Source organism: Etheostoma cragini, chromosome 22, assembly GCF_013103735.1.
Source record: "Etheostoma cragini isolate CJK2018 chromosome 22, CSU_Ecrag_1.0, whole genome shotgun sequence".
Classification (NCBI taxonomy): Eukaryota; Metazoa; Chordata; class Actinopteri; order Perciformes; family Percidae; genus Etheostoma; species Etheostoma cragini.
In genome coordinates this window covers 16729846-16749457 of record NC_048428.1, presented here as the reverse complement: position 1 = coordinate 16749457, position 19612 = coordinate 16729846, and the positions used below count along the sequence as shown (strand labels likewise).

At 41.6% G+C, this 19612-nt stretch overlaps 2 protein-coding genes across 10 annotated transcripts in view; one reads left to right on the top strand and one right to left on the bottom strand.

Moving 5' to 3' along the window:
• The window catches only part of chpf2 (chondroitin polymerizing factor 2), an 11448-nt gene extending 5413 nt beyond the window's left edge, over positions 1-6035 (top strand). The window contains exon 6 of the mRNA XM_034862221.1: positions 6023-6035. The gene's annotated coding sequence lies outside the window, so the exon portion shown is untranslated. The remainder of the gene's footprint in view (positions 1-6022) is intronic.
• Positions 2222-19612, bottom strand: part of smarcd3b (SWI/SNF related, matrix associated, actin dependent regulator of chromatin, subfamily d, member 3b) — a 36955-nt gene continuing 19564 nt past the window's right edge. For 2 of the 9 annotated variants that reach the window (XM_034862227.1, XM_034862223.1), the window contains exons 3-14: positions 16500-16589; positions 15412-15454; positions 13266-13388; positions 12881-13006; positions 12137-12232; positions 9475-9603; positions 9050-9211; positions 8696-8793; positions 7813-7948; positions 7032-7154; positions 4992-5093; positions 2222-4894 (exon numbers count right to left, since the gene is read on the bottom strand). In XM_034862227.1, coding sequence (XP_034718118.1) covers positions 4841-4894; positions 4992-5093; positions 7032-7154; positions 7813-7948; positions 8696-8793; positions 9050-9211; positions 9475-9603; positions 12137-12232; positions 12881-13006; positions 13266-13388; positions 15412-15454; positions 16500-16589 — 1282 coding nt within the window. In that variant the 3' untranslated portion in view covers positions 2222-4840. The remainder of the gene's footprint in view (positions 4895-4991; positions 5094-7031; positions 7155-7812; positions 7949-8695; positions 8794-9049; positions 9212-9474; positions 9604-12136; positions 12233-12880; positions 13007-13265; positions 13389-15411; positions 15455-16499; positions 16590-19612) is intronic. The other 7 variants (XM_034862232.1, XM_034862229.1, XM_034862224.1 and 4 more) reach the window with 6 other exon arrangements.

The window sequence follows — 19612 nt, the reverse complement described above, 5'->3', positions numbered from 1 at the left end:
GTATGAAGTGCTTTTATGCATGTTAAAACTCAAAACGGGTCCGTCGGGACCCTAACACCATAGGAAGGTTAAACTGTTCTAAATGTAAACGTGTGTTTCGGTCTCATTAGACAGAGACAACTGTTTATAGAATCTGGAATGCCGCATGCTTGAACAGCTCCTCCTTGAGGTATCTGTTATCTCCTTGGCAGAGCTAAAGAAAAGGCAAAATGGCAAGTAGGGATGGCGTGCTCATATTCAGAGCAATGTGATGTAGTCTTCCTGGTTTTATTAAAAGGTTTACTGGAGGCAGTGAACAGTTTGTCCCAAAGCAGCCTGCCCTGCCTTGTCTCCCCATATTAAGTCAGTAAATCTCCACCCCGGCCCGGGCCTCCCTGGGTTTGGGCGATTATTCTGTACACAGATGTCTTTGGGGAGAGAAGTGAACCCAGTGCCCAGGGGGGGGGGGGGGGGGTGTCGTACATAGCCCAGGTCTGCCTGTGGTGTGGGTGGGTAACCTCCACAGCTAGATGGTTGAACTAGCTGAATGGCTCACTTCACACAGCCTCCTTTCCCTCCTCCTCTCCCCTAAAGGCCGCAATGAGGCCCCTTAACCTCCCCCACCCACCAAACTTCTCCATGTGAGGGTTGTCGGGAGAATAGCGGAGCAGCAGAGTTTATGAGGCTCTTTCTGAGGTGGTCTGCCGTTGACATTACACCAACGCTGCAATACGCTGTGGAAAGGGCCTCCACCTGCTTCCATATTGGGAGGTCAGTGAACAATGAAGTGCCTGTCTGCCACCTTCTGAGAAACGCCTTGCTCGTGCAGGAAATTTAACAAAAATGTACAATGTACTGATGCAGAGTATGAAAGTTTTCTTTTAGTGACGGGGTAATTTAGCAGGGCAGTACAGCTATTCGCATAAGTGGATACTGCCTTATAAGATCCCAACACTAATGGCATCGATTTGCAATATGGAAAAAAACACCTTCATTTGATGTCATTTAAGTATCTCTGCTGTGGTAAGGTATGTCTATCAAAGGCTGCTTTTGAGTCATTTTGGCCTTTGTGTGTTTGAGTATAATAACTTTATTAAAGTCACATCATTTAAAAAAAAAATCTGTTTTATCATTTAGCATAATAGGTAGGTTAGACTGGACAGGGATGTGGTTGTTTTAATGGCCGGGGTAAAAGCACAGCTGTCTGCAGACCTGGAATACTAGTATACGTCCTCATATCAAATCAGCTGATACTGTGAGTTAGCACACAGCAAGAACTAGATAATATCTGCTGTACACTGAAAGTTGAAAAGATTGATAGATTTAACCTTTTACCTATAGAAACTTACAAAACTAATAATTATGCATTGTGCCTCAATTTAAATATTATATGATAGGTATACTGTATAGAGTTACTAAAGGAAAATTGTTAAAAATTAAGTGTGCATATATCCTCCAGATCTTTAGTAGGGAACAGTTTAGGCAAACACTGTGCTCTTTTTAAATTGAACAAAAGTGCATTAAGACTCCAAAATGCCACCACAACCATTATCTAAACAATCCTCTGCTTTAAAGCTGCTGTTGACAAGGCTGAGTGGCTGAAGTCAAATGAAAGGATGTCTCCATTAATTCTGTTATTGCATTGTTAATCCAGGACTGTGTGTATCAAACATGGTGAATGAGGAGAAACGCACCTGGGTGTCAGAGGCCAAACCTGTAACATAATAATCAAATATAAATTTGTGATCCCTGCAGCAGAAAATACAGCGTCATACGAGGATTTACTTGTGAATGTGCGGCGTTAAAGTGCTATCACTGATTTTTAGATATTATTTCTACCGAATGTTAAACCAGCCTTAATTTTATTTAGTTTGTCTTCATATGGCGCAATGGCATAAAAAACACAAATTTAAGGATCACTTCTCCAGTTTGTAGCTTTAGGAATAGAGTATGAAATTTGTTTTCTATAAATAAAATATCAAAATAAGCATCCCAACATTAATTTGAAAATGTATTTTTAAAGCATATTACCACCCGGTTACACATTTAGACGTGATGTAGGTTTAAAAGGCTCAGTTTAACACATTTATTTATCAGTAAATTGTTGCAGCAAAGCACCTAAAACAATCTTATATCATATACCTTTATAGGTAAGTAAAGTTTCTCTTATATGCACAGAAAGTGGCTCCACATTGATGTGTTGTGGTCATAAAGGTGAAAAAAAGAAACTTTAGATATCATGGCATTTACAAACTTTGGCAAGCGCTTCTTTATTTACATCCAGACTGTCTCGCAATGTCACAACTGTTTTCCCTTTTTTCTTCTTCTTTTTTTAGTTGAATGTAATCACCAAACAAGTTTGCTCTATACAGATATACAGTGTTGTGTATACTAGTATCTCCCTGTTGGTGACGCTCGGACAACAGTGTAAACGGAGGGAAAGAGCAGTACCCACTCTTCACAAACACATGCAGGGAGTGGGACAAACATGTCAACAGTATGTCAGGGTTTTAGTAACAGGAGACACAATAGTTGTGTTAACATTTTCATATATTCTGATACTGTGGTGCTCAAAGCTGAGGTTACCCAGGAGTTGCAGCTTCTAGTTTCCTCCACAAGAGGGTGTAAGTGAATAAGTGACTGTATGACAACAATGTGAATGCCCTGGCCATACAAAGACAAATCACTCCGGGTCAGAAACAGGACTAAAATACTACCAATGACTACTGTTTCTCCTCTAATGAGTGCAGTTGATATAACTTAGTCTTAGCAACAAAAACACAAATTATGAAAATCACACCTACAGTTAGTTGCTGGTAGAGCATATCATTTTTGGCAAAAAGGTTTCCAGAAGGCATTTCAACAAAAGTCTTTTGCTCGTCACACAGACTGCTATGCCAGCTTTTATATTTACACATACTATCTCAACAGATGAAGTATTAATGTCCATGGAGCATGCATGGGTCATTGTGAAAGCATCCAATCTCTTTTCGTGTATGCTGGGCTAATGAAGAGGGTCCCAACAAAAGAAAGACAGCACAGTGCAAAGAAACCCAGAAAAGGTTAAAGCTCAGACTGCTATGAGAGAAAAAAAAATCTTCCATCTCACATTACAACATATACATACAAGTCGAGTGTCATTAAAAAAAAGTGTAAAAGGAGCTCTGTACAGATTATATCATGTGTTACAGCTACTGAGATTGAAAGCGAGGGAGGTCTTTCTTTGTTGCAGCTTCTAGCTCCCACGATAGTTATGGGCTAGACCTAAAATAAATCAACCCAACCCAAGATAGTACACAGAGGAACACTAACATTCCTGCCCTACTAATTCAAAACTCATGGAGCTCCCATGATGCACCATGTTACTCAGCCCCCCTCCCCAAATCCCCGCAAAACAAACACACAAATAGTTTGTCGTATACTGTACAGTTGGCCCTCTGGCCCTGGAAAACATATTCACATCTCTAGAAAAAAAAAAGAATTTTTTTCTTCTTCATGTAACATAAAAGTGTAGAAATGGACAAAATCCTCCTCCAGACCTGGGCTTAAGTGTTCATTACAATAACAGTTTTAGAGTTTGATTACAACAATTTGGGGCGTAATTGGCTACAAAAGGCAAACATTTGAGAGTAAATCCTATCTCAAACTACCCAGATTGTTCAGATTCTTTTATGAACACTGTACAAAGAAACATTTTGCAATTCCTTTTACAATTTTGCAAAACCCAGGTGAAGATTTTTGCCCACTTCTATTTCAGTGATCATGTTTCTCATCTTCTTGTTGCAACCTTTGGTAACACCTTCAAGACATTAACTGGCCAAATACTACACAAGGACGAGGCAGTGAGCGACTTCTGACAAAACAGATACATTTCATTTAGCTGATTAAGTAAAGAAAAAGGTACAAATTTTTTGATCAAATGTTGTTTCTCCTTCATTAAAACCCTATTCTTGCTGTGCTAATACTTAAGTTAACTTACCTAACACTGTTGTTGGAATTACTGAAAAAATAAAACAGTTTCCTGGCAAACACGACTAAAATGAGACACATTGGAGGTTTTCCAATTGACTCACTCAAACCTGACAACGAAGGGAATCCACACCTTAGGTTTGTAGATAGAATTGATTCCCTGCAAACACCGTAATCTCGACTTTGCTGGTGTAGTTAATCAACCTTTCAGAAATACTCTCCTAATGAGAACAAACAAAAACCTACACAGTCACACTTCAAAACAATAAAGCCATTTCAGAAAGGGTTGGAAAACATAAAATATAAAGACAATGTGAGAATTGACTGTGACGATGAGTAACATCCTGTACCTTTCTCTCAGACACAACAGCAAACGCTTTTCTCGAGAATCCCAAAAACGCAGCGGTGCGTGAGCGGCCGCTTCAGAGTTTGTGATGTGTTTGCAAAAGCAGAGACTAATGACAAAGATTTTTTTTTTTTTTATTAGGCAGTGAGTTTGAGGCTCTGTTTGTGGTCCGAGGGGCTTGACTTCTGAGGGTGCAACTGAACACATGCTGTTAATGAAGATGTCCTCACAGTCCTGCACAAACCGGAACAAATATGGTGGAGTGGAGTGGACGCATACCTGCATCGAGATCTGGGCTTCCATACGTGCACATCGCTGCTGTCGGGAGAAAACCTCCAATTTCCTTTTAATTTCAACATTTTGGAAAAACTTCTGAATTTGCATTTTCTTTTATCACCAAGAAAAAAGTTTTTTTTGTTTTTGTTTTTTTAGGTAACTGACATTTTTAGAGGTAGGAGGTTTGACCAGACTACAGCAATGGCCTTACCCACATCCAAACACACAGCTCGGAAATCAGATGCAGAGATTCAGGAGGACCTTGGTGGTTTAGGTGTTGCGGACAGCTAAGGCCTGTTCCAACTCCTGTCTCCTCTGCTGGATCTGTCGAGAAAAGAAGAGAAGAAGAAATATGTTGTATAAGCTTCTAGAGGAAGAGCTAAGGAGTTTTTTGAAGTGAGTGTAAAAGATAATTCCCCACCTTGCAGTAGAAATAGCGGCTGACCGCCTCCTGGGACCAAGGCTCGTGGTAAAACGCTGCCCTCCTCTCCTCTTCAGGGTTCCCCACCACGTCTGTCATTAACTACAGCCAATGAGAAGGACATCATTACTGATAGGACTTATTAATAACCAGCGTTAGTATTATATGTGACAAGAAGTATGTTAACAAGTATTCAGATCTTTTACTACAGGAGAAAATTACTGCTGCTAGGGGTCTCTCCCATGGATTTATTAAGGCCTCTCCATCAAATAAATAACAAAAGACAAACGTTTTGATTATGCGTTAAGTAGCTTGGGATCATGGGAGTTGTTGGTTTTATTGCCAACCACAATTGCTGTTAAAAAATTTCGATGTGACACAGGCAGAAACAATGTTCACAGAGTTACAGACCAGCTAATGTATTACAGTTCTGTTCATCCTATGTAAAGTAATATTTATTCATGTTATGTCATACTAATCAAACAGAAGCAGTGTTTCCTAGATAATTAGTAAGCTAAGATTCTGAACACGTGTAGGTAGCTAACTAGTTAGCCAGCAAGCTAGAGTTAGCAAGCTAGCTGTTACTACACTTCATGGATCTGGCGTTGGTTGCTTTCATAGACCGTTAATATTAATAATATACAGTCTATGGTTGCTTTGTAATGTTAGCTTATGAAGGAATTTGCAAACAGCAAGCTAACGTTAGCCAATTTACTAGTAGACAGTATAAGAAATGGACACAGTGACGCAATATACCTCGATGGGGAGCAGTGAAGTCAATTAGAAGCACTTATCCGGTAATGGCAGAGCGTTACTACGCAGCCTCAAACTGAGCTTGATGACGTAGATATGACGTAAGCAACCTGTCTGAAAACATGCAAGTCTTCTGGTAGCTGTGCCAAGAGATATTCCAAATCTTGCACAGACGGAGAGCATAGATATATGGTAGGAGATAACATAGGCAGAGGCTAATTATTGTAAATTAAAATGCTAGTTAACATTAGTATTTAAACTTAAACAGCTAATGTAAGTCAAAAACTGCCTACCAGCTTTTTCCTGACTATACAGTAATATCTCTACTATGCGATCGATTTACAAAATTGTTAGCCTATTTTTACAAAAATGTCTGCTACGGGGCCATAGCGTGGGATACAAGGTAATGGAGCCTTTTGTAAATTGTCGTGTTTTTTTCAAAATAAACAATGGACAAATATTTTTTAAACGCTTCAGATGTCAAGTTATTTGCTGTCAAAGTGACGCCCAAAATGATTGGGAGTCAAGGGAATGCGAAAGGAAGGTGTGTTTTTTAGCCTAATATTCTCCCCATAAGAGGTACGCTTTCCGGATGCTCACTTACCCTCTTGGTTAGATCAGGCCAGGTAGGAATTAGGTGACGGTGTCCACCAAATGCAGTATTGTCCTACATTGGCTAGCAATCTGCCCACGTTAGCAAGCAAGCCGAAAGTCGAGAAAACTAGCTAGATTGGTTCAAGTTTATTAATGGTTGACACCATTGACAGGTCACTAAATGTACTTAAATAAAATTAGTTTTCTCTAAGTTTGAACATTGTGCGAAACATTTGGGATAATGTAAGTACACAACTCAACAAAAAATATAACATAGTTATAGTCATTTTTAGACATTTTTACACGGAAATACTTCATATAAGAGATTTAGTAGAAGCACAGAAGTAAAAGGCGGCAGAATGGTTTGTCAGTGGGAATTTATCTTACTATGTATGCATTGATATGTGAGCACCATTTTATGTTGTAGGTGGTGAAAATGTAGATGATTATAACTATTTTTGGGTAGTTTAATCTACAATTAATTCACAATTAATCCATAATGCAAAACTTTTCAGAAACTGACAACATATTTTGTATACAAAATGATGATATTCAAAGTGACTAATTACTACAGCTGTCAGACCCTTTGCATTTTGTAGTCTACCCCAAAATCCTGAACATATGTCCAAATAAAGGCGGCAAGTTGTTTCAATGGAACTTTAAATTACAAAAAGAGCAGCTTGAATATCAAACCTTAAGGTCTCGGCTCTGGGATTTAAGCCAGTCCTGGATGTAGCCCTTGGGATCTCTGGAGAAACTGAGCATGAAGTCCCTCTGGATCTTCAGCTGGTTGATGGACTCGATAGTCTCATGGATCTGAAAGAGGAACGGTTACATACTATCCTTCAAGAACTAACAACTACAGCTGAATTATTTATGTATCCTGATAAAAATATCCAAATATGAAAGAATCTAGTAAAAATAATTCAGTAGGAGGTCTCAGAACTAAAATCTTCAAACATTTCAAGAATAGGAAATACACAGTTCCTCCTGAAAATATTGGGGTTCATAAAAATGTAAACATCAAAAAAGCAACAGAAGAAAAAGGTGAGTAAACCGCTGAACGTAGAGTCTGCAAACCTGCCCTGCCTGCGTTGAAGTGCATTCGATAATGCACTTCAATACAGGTAGTTCTGCAATATGGCAATTTTCTTAAAAGTATAGGTGAATGAGGAAAATAATATTATACATAGAAAGAGGTACATATCTGCCATCATGCTAATGTTTGTGTATGTATTTTCTTCCTTCCTGCTCACACACAAACGCCAGTTTTAAAAATTAAAATGTGTCCTTTAAACATAAATCTTTGTCAAACATTTGAAACAGAACGGGTGAAATCCAATGCAAGCAAACTACTTTAATAAAACAAATTCTCCTGTAAAATTGGTTGTTTCCAAAAGGCCATTTAGAGAGATTTATCGCATCAAAGGTAAATCATTCCAGAGTATTTTTTCTTAAATGCGGGTGATCTCACCTTGTTGTCGAGTGAGGCGATCTCCTGCTGGTTGGCAGTGGAGGGGAGGAAGCTGCTCATCTGACCCTTCAGGGGGTCTTCCACCTCCACGTCGATGTCGTAGCAGGCCGTCTTCTTCTGGTCGTTGGGATCCACACTGACGGAAAGCAAATGGTAATTTATGCACAAGAAAATCATTACAGAACCTAGAGAGAGAGAGAGAGACCTTTCCACAAATCCTTAAAAGCCAGTCATGGTGCCTGCAATATTACTGAATCAATGTTCCTAATTACATGGTCTTTTCTTTTTTGTTTTCTTTTGTATGGTGAATAATAACACAACTCAGTAATAGTACGCCTTTGTTACAAACCTACAAAAAACATGAAATTGGTTTTGACTGTACAGTCAGCTACCGCATGTTGTTTATAATGTCTAATGGCCACCAGGTGTGGTTTATTAATTTTAATATTTTAAATTTAAAACAATATTTTCATGTTTACTCATAAAGTAAATTAAAAATACAATACAAATAATATACCAAAACTACTCAGAAGCAGCTTGAAGACCCATTTTTACACTGGAGAAAAACCAAAGCTATTTTAATATATTATTTTTTTAAATGTCATGTTTTTCTACAATTGCTGGGAGAAAAACAGCATCATGGCACAATTACCAAAAGACAACGTTGGGTTCAGTAAAAGGAACATGTGAGAAAAAAACACTCAAAACATTAAACATACTTCTTCATACTTCATACTTCATATGTGTCATCCATCTTATGTTGGTAACTCATTGTTTTGACTGCCTATCTTGCACAGGGCACACTCGAAAAAGAGATTTTTGATCTCAATGAGGCATTTCATCGTTAACTGACGTTTGTATATACAGTAAAACAGGAATCTACCTGATGACATGGTTGATAACGATGGGGTCGGGGGGTAAAAGGAGGTTGGTGAGGCGCTGAGGGATCTCAGAGAACTTCAGCCGAGGGCAGTCAAAGATCTATGGAGGAGGGTGAAAATAGCATCTGTGTTCATACACTTAGTTGTGTATTGATAACTGTGGCTAGGTAAATTGATTTTGCTAAAAAATGTTTATGAAGTGGAGTTTGTGTTATTTCAAAATCACAGAAGTAAGTATTGCAAGATAGATATATTTCATGTTACTCATGTTGTCCCAGTAATATCATATTTTCAGCAACACAGATGTTAATATTTATGCAACCACCGTGAGACGTATAGCAGAGAGAGTTCCATACCTGTTGGAAGTACTTGTCACAGTTGATGTACTCCTTGTCATGGGAGTCCTGCAGCTTGTTGGTCTTGACGTATTGCCAGAGGGCCTGGATGATGCAGGAGCGAGCCTGAGTGTGAATGCCAAGCAGGCGAGCCAGGCGAGGGTCCAGCTTAAACTGGGGAGGCTGCGGAGACAATGTAATCGCATTACAACACTTCAATACAACCGGCCACCTCGGAGCCTGTACATCATCACATCTGACAACCTTATCATATTTCCATGGCTTGGAGACGGATGTCAGATTGGAAATGGAGTCTTTAATGCACTCTGTAATGATTCTGTAGACTGGTGGTTATCAGTGATGTGAAGCCTGCATGGTGTCACTACAACAGCAGGTTTCATGGCATGGATTTGTCACAGAGATGTGAGACTGTGTGGCGCCCTCACCTGGTAGTCCAGCATCAGCAGCAGAGTGCAGCGCACACTCACGTCTCCCGGCCTTTTCACCTGGAAGCCGTCCGTCTCCTGAGTGGTGGGCGTGCGGTGCCACTGAAAGAGCAGGGAACCACGCATTGACTACACACCCCAAACTGAGGTGGTTTATTCAGACTGAATTTCTTTTGTTTCACATTTCATTTTTGGTTTGTTTCACACTTTATTAATCAGAATCGATGACTAATTCCTGCTTTAAAACAACCTGAAAGCCACTTGTTTTCCTCAGTCAGCTTCCTGCTTAAACATCCATTTACCACTTAAACATCTAGTTACCAACAGCCTATAAATGATCAATTTACAGCTTAAAATACTCAGTGTGCTTTACCATGTACATATTATCCATTATGGTCAATTATAAATTATGCAACCTGTATAAACTGTATAGATATGTATAAAGCCATACCCTGTACATAACTTTTTTTTGTACAAACAATATTTATTCATTTTCACTTAGTTATTTGATTTGTTTTCATCTCTAACAGGCTGTACTTTTAATTTGTTCAATACTTTGCTTTATTAACACAATCCTGTAAAACTAATTACATTTCCTCAGCTGTACTTTATGTTTAGTGCTATTTAGCAAATGTTAGCATCCTAGCACACTGAACTGAGATGGTGACCATAATAAACAAAACTGCCCATACTGATGTTAGCCTTGTTGAGTGTTAAAGTTTTACATAATAGCTAAGTTGACTTTAACTTTGATTGTTTTATATCAAATGTAATAGAATACTTTTTAAACTATTTTAAACCACGTTTTAAAGTGTTTAAAGGAAGCTGCAGACTGTTTGAAGCAGGAGATTTGGCACAGTTACCAAATATACAGAGAAGTCATTTGAGTTCACCTATATCTAGCAGCCTTGATCTTGTCCTAGAGCACATAGTCTGTGGTTTGGTGAGCGGTTACATTTCTAAACAATGTGCTAAGAAACCAAGATAGCAAAATGTTAACCATGTGGCTGTGCAGCTGAATGTTGCACCACACTGTCAGCGCAGACTTGAAGTGAAATAACAAAATAAAAAACAAACAAAATAAATACAACTATTTACATAAGATTCTGCATTTTAGTCTTTGTGTTTAAATATAAAAGAACCTCCTCTGTATCCATCTTCAGATGAAATGCTTTTTACCTTTTATCTTAACGGCTAAGAAACAAAAGAACGCACTTGAAGCGCCATCTTCACTACAGTGAATTGTAGTACCTTGGTATGCAATACAGAGGAATGTTTTCCTCCAATCAATGGCTGAATTAGAACAGATTAAGTTCTGATTGTACCTCAAGGTACAGAAAAAAATCTTTTGATGGAAAATCATTCAAAGCCATGCACCTGAGTGCCTTGCCAAAATATCTGCTTAAAAGGAGAGACCTTGAGAAGTCATAAATTTCACTTTGGAACTTCTGAAGTGTTTTTTTTTTAAGTCAATACATTTTGAGAAGATACAAATAAAGGGCAGCTAATGATTGTTTTAATAAGTACGCACTTTTAACAACCTTACAATGTTGTCTGTTATAAAAAAACAACAACTAATTATAAAAAAAGAGAGAGGGCATGTTTGTTTTCTGTCTGTTTCTTTGTATTTATCTAAAAGGGGTGTAAAAAAAGGACCAAGTTTGCTGAGGTGACTGCAACTCTAGACTTAATCAGATATTACAAACTAACAATTTTCTGTGAACGTCTCTCCTCTGCATAATAAAGAGGCTTTCACTGACCCAGACTGCATGGCCGAACAGTCTGATTCACTGATTTGTGCCGCATACAAAACTCTTCAATGGATGTGATCTTAAAATGAAAGCCTACAAAGTGACAAACAAGCGGTGAATGTCATAAAACTAACTAGACTAACTAAAAAAAACACGAATACTTGCATTTTTTTGGGGAGCTACATGATAAGTCACTTCTCAAGACTACAAGGTTGAGTAGCCAGACATATTTTAGGTTGAGTATTAGACTCATATTCATAGTTTCATTTAAAATCTGTGCTAATGCAGATATATGTTGCTATCCAAAAACTTACTGTACTGTGTTACCTAGTACCCTGCGTATTGGTTACTCTGTGCTAAGTCTATAAATACTAGAGAAGGTGTGAATGCTGAATGTTTAAAAAGGTGCCACTAAACAGAATTACTGGCTTTAAAAGGTGAATAATCCATTTATTATTCATTTTATTCAGTGGATGCGGAACATTTGTAAGGTTTGAATGGAGTTTCTAACTGAAAGTATAAATAATATTTAATATTGAATTGTATCTGTACCCTTGGGGGAAACTAATCTTTTCATCCCAATTTTATTTTTCTTGATTAACACACATGCATCAAATGTGGCGAGATGTCAGAATGATGGGTTGCTGCAGCCCAGCGCCACAAGCAGCGAGGGGTTTGGTGCATGGTTTAGAGGCACCTCGGCAGTGCCCAGGAGTGGAACTAGCACCTCTCCAGATACTACTCCACACCCCATACCTGCTCCGCACAGGACTTGAACACGGCTACCTCTAAAGCACTGATCATCATAACAAACACTAAAAAGTCTGCAGGCGTTTTGTAACAGCAGGTAAAAGGTCGATCAGATAGCGCAGGTCTAAAATGAGCCTCTGGCTGTCGTTGTTTGAACTGACCTCAACCAGGTGGTTGTCAGGACCGTAGAGGTCTTTGTCCAGCTCAATCACCAGGCTCTTAAAAAACGAAGAAAACTTCTTCTTCTGCTTCCCAGGCTGTGAAATGGACAGAGAGAGGTGGTCAATTAATGTCTAAAAACAGACACACAAAAGCAAAAAGAAAACATTTGTAGGCGTGACTTTGCTTGTAGCGACGCTACTCATCATTACCCCACAAGAGGCTGAGTGAGACACTAGATATTCTCAGGGTCCACTTCCTCCCAACTCAACCAGAACTATTTGTGGTTTGTGAAACCTAAATGCTTCTGACCGCTTTGAGATGACAGCCTTGCCCCGGACTGGTAAGAACATCAGAGCTTTTTGAAGGGAAGCTTTTGGTCCAAGACAAATTTAAGAACATTCTGCTTCTTGAGCTGCATCTACTGTCTCTCTAATGACAACATCTGACATTCATGTTATATTCTGAGCAGGCCAATACTTTTCTGTCCTAAGTTGTTTGAGCACATCATTACTGAGAGTTACTGCTGACCAAAAACGACCCAGAATGGCACAGTTTTAAACTAAATGGGAAGATTATCTTATAATCTATAAATATTTGATTACATAATACTATATACCCTGCAGCAAATCAGTTTCACAGAAATCATTAAAAAAAAAAAAATCACTTTTAAATTGGCAATATATTAAATAGCATAGGCATAAAACGTGCACTGTATATTTCAGATATTACAGAACAAAACTTACGTCGTCCAGCAACTTTCCCTCTACTCGCAATTCCCATGATGCAATGCTGCCATCTGAGTCATCAGCATCAGGTCTGGCAGGGTTGAACGTGTTCGATATGTAAAGCCTCAGTTTACGCTTCTGCTGCTGACACAAGGGCACATAAAAACACCACAAATTAAACGGACATTTCACAAAATCTCACCTGTGAATGTCAAGCTACAGGTGCCCCATCGGAAATGATGAGCTCAAGATTCAAGAAATCAAATGAGTCTTCAGTCTTACAGAAAAAGATGGAAACTCCACTACATTAGTTATTAAATATTTTAAGACCTGTTAGAACATGTTGAGGTGTAAAAATGACTCCTTGAGGACAGCTCAGTGGCTCCTGATTTTTTTTCCTTACCTTCATTGGTCTCTTCAGCGCCTCCTGGATGTCCACACGTTTGCGCATGATGGTCTGGTCCAGTTTGCGCTCAAATGCCAGCAGATCCATGTAGGCCTGAGACTCGGGGACCAGCTCACGGATCTGCTCAGAGGGAAGAAGATCTGACGTTAAAATCTTTAGATCACACACACACACACACACACACACACACACACACACACACACACACACACACACACACACACACACACACACACACACACACACACACACACACACACACACACACACACACACACACACACACACACACACACACACACACACACACACACACACACACACACACACACACACAAGATTAGGAAGTCCAATTTTCTGTACATGTAGTGATTAGCGGTCTGCCCTGCGGTAACGCTGCAGGGGGAAATGTCTTGCTTTATATGGCCCCATAACATTTAGTTTTGCTTTAAGGAATAAGATAATAAATTGAATAGCAGGAAAGTAAGACTTCTTGTTTGCGTTCTTGTGGAGTTAGATGAGAAGATGGATACCACTCTCATATGAGAATGAGATATGAATCTTCTCATCTAACTCTGCCAGAAATCGAATAGGCAAATTTCACAAAATGTCAAATTATTCCTTTAATGTGTCTGTAAGCAACCTTTAAGGTTGGAAAAATCTCTAACTGTCTCACATTATCACACTCATATTCAGTATCAACCTCCCATGTCATCACTGAGACTGAATTAAATAACCCAGGACTCTAGCGGTTCTACGGCTGCACCTTTGCATCAAATAGAAATTGTGTTGATGGCTTTTGAATCCTTTTATACTCATTTCCCCAAAAGTCAGCCTAACATAATTACTCATTTATTTTTAGAAGGTTTGGGATCCCCACTATTATTTCAAATAAAGTTGAGAGGGTTTTAGAAAAGGTTTGGCTGCACAGAATGAGTTTGTCCTGACTGAGCCACCGCCAGGTTAGTGGGTATATACTGTAGGTTGGGCACCCTGGTGGACTAGGGGTTTAGCACAAATGCCCCCGATTCGACTCAGGACTCATGTTGTATGAAGCTCCCCATCTCTCTCTCCCCCCGATCTCTCCAGGATCAGCGATTTAAAGCCCAAAAATACTTATTATGTACAACCTGTGACACAAAACTTGTAAAAACCATGTGTAAAACCATAAAGATGTCATCAGATAACTGTGCAAAATTTGTTCCGTATGAGGCTCCAAAACTTCTGCCCAGCCCGCCATTAATACAGCGGTCCACACCATCCTGAGGACACTGGGAAATAAAAATGAGATGCAGAGTGTGCAGCCAACCAGCCAGGACTCAGACATTACCATACCGATGAAAGTCCTCGGAGCATCAAGGGCTGCTGCTTACTTACCAAACTGTACACGCGCACACACACACACACACACACACACACACACACACACACACACACACACACACAATTTGCTCTTTCTCCTCCCTCTTCTTCTTCTTCTTCTTTCCTCTTTCAAGTTTCTTTCTAAATGGCTGCCTTTATTATTCCCTCTCATTCCTTCTCTATCTCCATCTCAAAGTCTTTCACCAGGCCATGGTGCCGAGCAGACAGAGGAGTGTGGCAGACATTCCCTGTCCGTGACTCATTGTTGTGGAGTGGTGCCCCAGCCATGCCTACTGCTATCTCTGTCTGGGTTATGTTAGGGGATAAGACCTGAGCCAAGACACTCACAGTCTCCAGACCTCCATAGTTTCAGCGTGAAAGCGTTCTGTATTCTGGTCAGGATGTGGTAAGGGCCGAAAACTACGGGATGAAAATCTCAATCTCAGTCGGCACAGACTCACCTGTGGCAACATGGTGGTTCTCTTTTGATTCTACTTGCGGTTGCATCTCCACCATATCCCGCTAACTACTCCAATTTAAATAAAAAAAACACAATCCAAATAACAGAATGAAACCCTAAAATGCCTAAAATCTCCTGATCACGCCCTCATCCTCTCTCTCTCGTCATTTGGAAACAACACATAATCATCTGGCCCTCTGCGCATTCCAAGAACCCCTGACATCAAAAACCGACCAGGATTTTTCTGTGTTGCACTCAAAAGATAATGACACACACACACACAAAACACAGCAACAAAAGGTAAAAAATATAAAGCCTTACCCTTTGCGGAAGAATCTTGTCTGCCATTTTCCTTCTCTTAGCACTAGAGAGAGGGAGAGAAAGACAGAGAGAAAAAGGGAAAAGAGAGCATGTTACTATGGTGACTGATAGCGTAGCACCCAGGCCATCTGCTAAAATGCTGGGCCATATCCAGCACCCCAGCATCCCAGCTGTTTGTGTGTGTGTGTTTGTGTGTGTGTCCACACATGATCATGTGTTTGTGTGGTATCTGAAATGCAACGTTCCACCTGCAGAATGAGAGCCTCTAACAGCCAAAAAAGTGTCACATCACACAACTCTTGTCTCTCACACACACACACACACACACACACACACACACACACACACACACACACACACACACACACACACACACACACACACACACACACACACACACACACACACACACACACACACACACACACACACACACACACACACACACACACACACACACACACGGGCTGGTGCAGCAGCACTCGGATGATGACAGAATGTGTGTTCAAGAGCTTTTAGGTATGATTTTAACAGAGGGGACTGTATGTGTGTGTTCCCAAGGGTGGATGGACTTTCGTAGTGGGATTATTTCTATGCTAGTTTAAAATGTTTTTCTTACCTGAAATGTTCTTTAGATAACATATTTTTTCTTTTTTATAGAACGGGATTTTTTTTGCAGTGTAGACATATGTCCTATTACAGAGCACTGCAACGGTCTGTGAAGCAGAATGTTACATCAGCATGCCAAATACTGAAAGAAGCCTGCTGCAAGGACAATTGAAAGATTTGGGAGTGCATTGCAAAGGAAAACACAAGCCTGCATCACAACAATCCGCCATTTTTAAACTGTTCTTAAAAAGGGGTTTGAGATTGGATTCTAGTTTATGTTTCTGTTCGGGCTGAAACAAACTGTTTCAATCATGCCATGCTCCTGTCTAAAGCATGCACCATTACATTTAAGGGGTCAACTTCTAGGCCTGAACATATGGTTGGCCAAAACAACTCATTCAGGGAGTGCTGGGCTCGGCTGAAATGCTAAATAGGCCAGAGTCATCAAACGTAAGACATGCAGCAGAATAAACTCCTACTTGGATCCGAGCGTGGGATCTGATTGGGGCTCTCTCATGTCCATCTGCCTCGCCGGCATCTCATTGGCTCCGGGGAATCCAACTGGCTTCCTAAGAATTGGTGAGGATTCGAAGGTTGTCCGATTAGAGTTGTGGCGAGACACACACTCAAGTACGATGTCAGAGGGGGAACACCTGGTGGTTCTGGCTGTTTGTATGTCTGGATGTGTTTTAAGTTCAAGGGTCTGTTAGTAGGTGCAAACTGTAAAACTCAGACAAGGGCAGGCACTGGAATGGGCGTGTAACTGTGTCCATGCACGCACAATGTGCAGCAGAGTAGGAGCTGGGGGGCATCCTGCTCATCTGAGGGACACGCTCATTCAACAAAGTTTCTCTGTGAGCCAAAACAATCATGCTTCACACACACAGACAGACAATACACCGACAACGGACACACTGGGAACTTGTGTATCACAGGAGAAGGAGCAAACAGGCAGTGTGCGAGTTCAGCTCTATTGCTCGGTTCTGAATTGTAAATATGGATGTTGCACTGATGAAGTAATGTGCGGATGAAGACAACATGCGTTCTACAGACACCTTTTTCACTCATTTCCCATACCAAATCGTAAACCTTTCTTAGCATTTCCACTGTTCACCACCTTAAAACAGTTGGCCTAGGATCAAGAAACCTGTTTCATTATCGCATGCATATAGCAACATATAGCAATGTGCTAAGCAACCCTGGGTGCAGCGAGGAACATGTTTAGGTTACTTCAAGAACAAAGACCACAATTAACATTAAAAAACAAGGTTCAGATGTTGATATAAAAGATCAGGACTTGGATTAGTAATAATAACTGTTCCAGTTGTTACATTTTTCTTTACGAGTCAGTGCACCTTGACAACACTGTTGGATATGGTTACACATTTCTGTCACAAATCTGAAACTTTCATCCCTGAGGAGGTAACTGAAACAACGGTCTTGGTGTTACGTTGCTCTTTAAGAAATAGAACATTTTAGGGGGAAAAACTTAACCAAACTGATGCTAAAACACGTACCATAAGGAAGGTGTGGTAACTCAGATCTGTAGCAGTCATTCCACTCTTAAAAATGTGAAAATGCATAACAGTTTTGTGGAATTTATGCAATTTAAGACATGTTTAACCCTCAGCCTTTGTGATACAACGGCCCACCGTGATGAAACACAAGAACTACAATAATTAGTAACCACTCGGCATTAAAAAATAGCAAAAATGTTTTTTTGTATGAAAATCCATCCATCTTCGACCGCTTATCCGGTATCGGGTTGCGGGGGCAGCAGCTCCAGTAGGGGACCCCAAACTTCCCTTTCCCGAGCCACATCGACCAGCTCCGACTGGGGGATCCCGAGGCGTTCCCAGGCCAGGTTGGAGATATAATCTCTCCACCTTGTCCTGGGTCTTCCCCGAGGCCTCCTCCCAGCTGGACGTGCCTGGAACACCTCCCTAGGGAGGCTCCCAGGAGGCATCCTTACCAGATGCCCGAACCACCTCAACTGGCTCCTTTCGACGCGAAGGAGCAGCGGCTCTACTCCGAGCTCCTCTCGGATGACTGTGCTTCTCACCCTATCTCTAAGGGAGACGCCAGCCACCCTCCTGAGGAAACCCATTTCTGCCGCTTGTACCCTGGATCTCGTTCTTTCGGTCATGACCCAGCCTTCATGACCATAGGTGAGGGTAGGAACGAAAATTGCCCGGTAGATCGAGAGTTTTGCCGTCTGGCTCAGCTCCCTTTTCATCCCAACGGTGCGATAAACAGAATGTAATACCGCACCAGCTGCTCCGATTCTCCGACCAACCTCACGCTCCATAAGTCCCCTCACTCGCGAACAAGACCCCAAGGTAATTAAACTCCTTCACTTGGGGTAAGGACTCACCCCCTACCCGAAGAAAGCACTCCATCGGTTTCCTGCTGAGAACCATGGCCTCAGATTTTGAGCTGCTGATCCTCATCCCAGCCGCTTCACACTCGGCTGCGAACCGATCCAGTGAGTGCTGAAGGTCACAGGCCGATGATGCCATCAGGACCACATCATCTGCAAAAAGCAGCGATGAGATCCTGAGCCCACCAAACTGCAACCCCTCCCCGCCCCGACTACGCCTCGATATCCTGTCCATAAATATTATAAACAGGATTGGTGACAAAGCGCAGCCCTGGCGGAGGCCAACCCTCACCTGGAACGAGTCCGACTTACTGCCGAGAACCCGGACACAGCTCTTGCTTTGGTCATACAGAGATTGGATGGCCCTAAGAAGGGACCCCCTCACCCCATACTCCCGCAGCACCTCCCACAGTTTCTCCCACAGGCCTCCACGCAATGTTGAAGAGGCGTGTCAACCAAGACAGCCCCTCCACACCCAGAGCATTGAGCTTTTCTGGGCGGATCTCATCAATCCCTGGGGCTTTGCCGCTGTGGAGTTGTTTGACTACCTCAGCGACCTCCACCAGGGAAATTGACGACAATTCCCCATCATCCTCCAGCTCTGCCTCCACCATAGAGGGCGCGTCAGCTGGATTTAGGAGTTCCTTAAAGTGCTCCTTCCACCGCTCTATAACCTCCCCAGTTGAGGTCAACAACGTCCCATCCTTACTGTATACAGCTTGGATGAGTCCCCGCTTCCCCCTCCTGAGGTGGCGAACGGTTTTCCAGAAGCACCTTGGTGCCGACCGAAAGTCCTTCTCCATGTCTTCTCCGAACTTTTCCCACACCCGCTGCTTTGCCTCTGTCACGGTAGAGGCTGCAGCCCTTCGGGCCCGTCGGTACCCTGCAACTGCCTCCGGAGTCCTTCGGGATAACATATCCCGGAAGGACTCCTTCTTCAGTCGGACGGCTTCCCTGATCACCAGTGTCCACCAGGGTGTCCGTGGGTTACCGCCCCTTGAGGCACCTAAGGCCCTTAGCCCACAGCTCCCCGCCGCAGCTTCAGCAATGGAAACTTTGAACATTGTCCACTCAGGTTCAATGCCCCCAGCCTCTACAGGGATGCACGAAAAGCTCCGCCGGAGGTGTGAGTTCAAAGTCTGTCGGACAGGGGCCTCCTCCAGACGTTCCCAATTTACCCGCACTACGCGTTTGGGCTTACCAGGTCTGTCC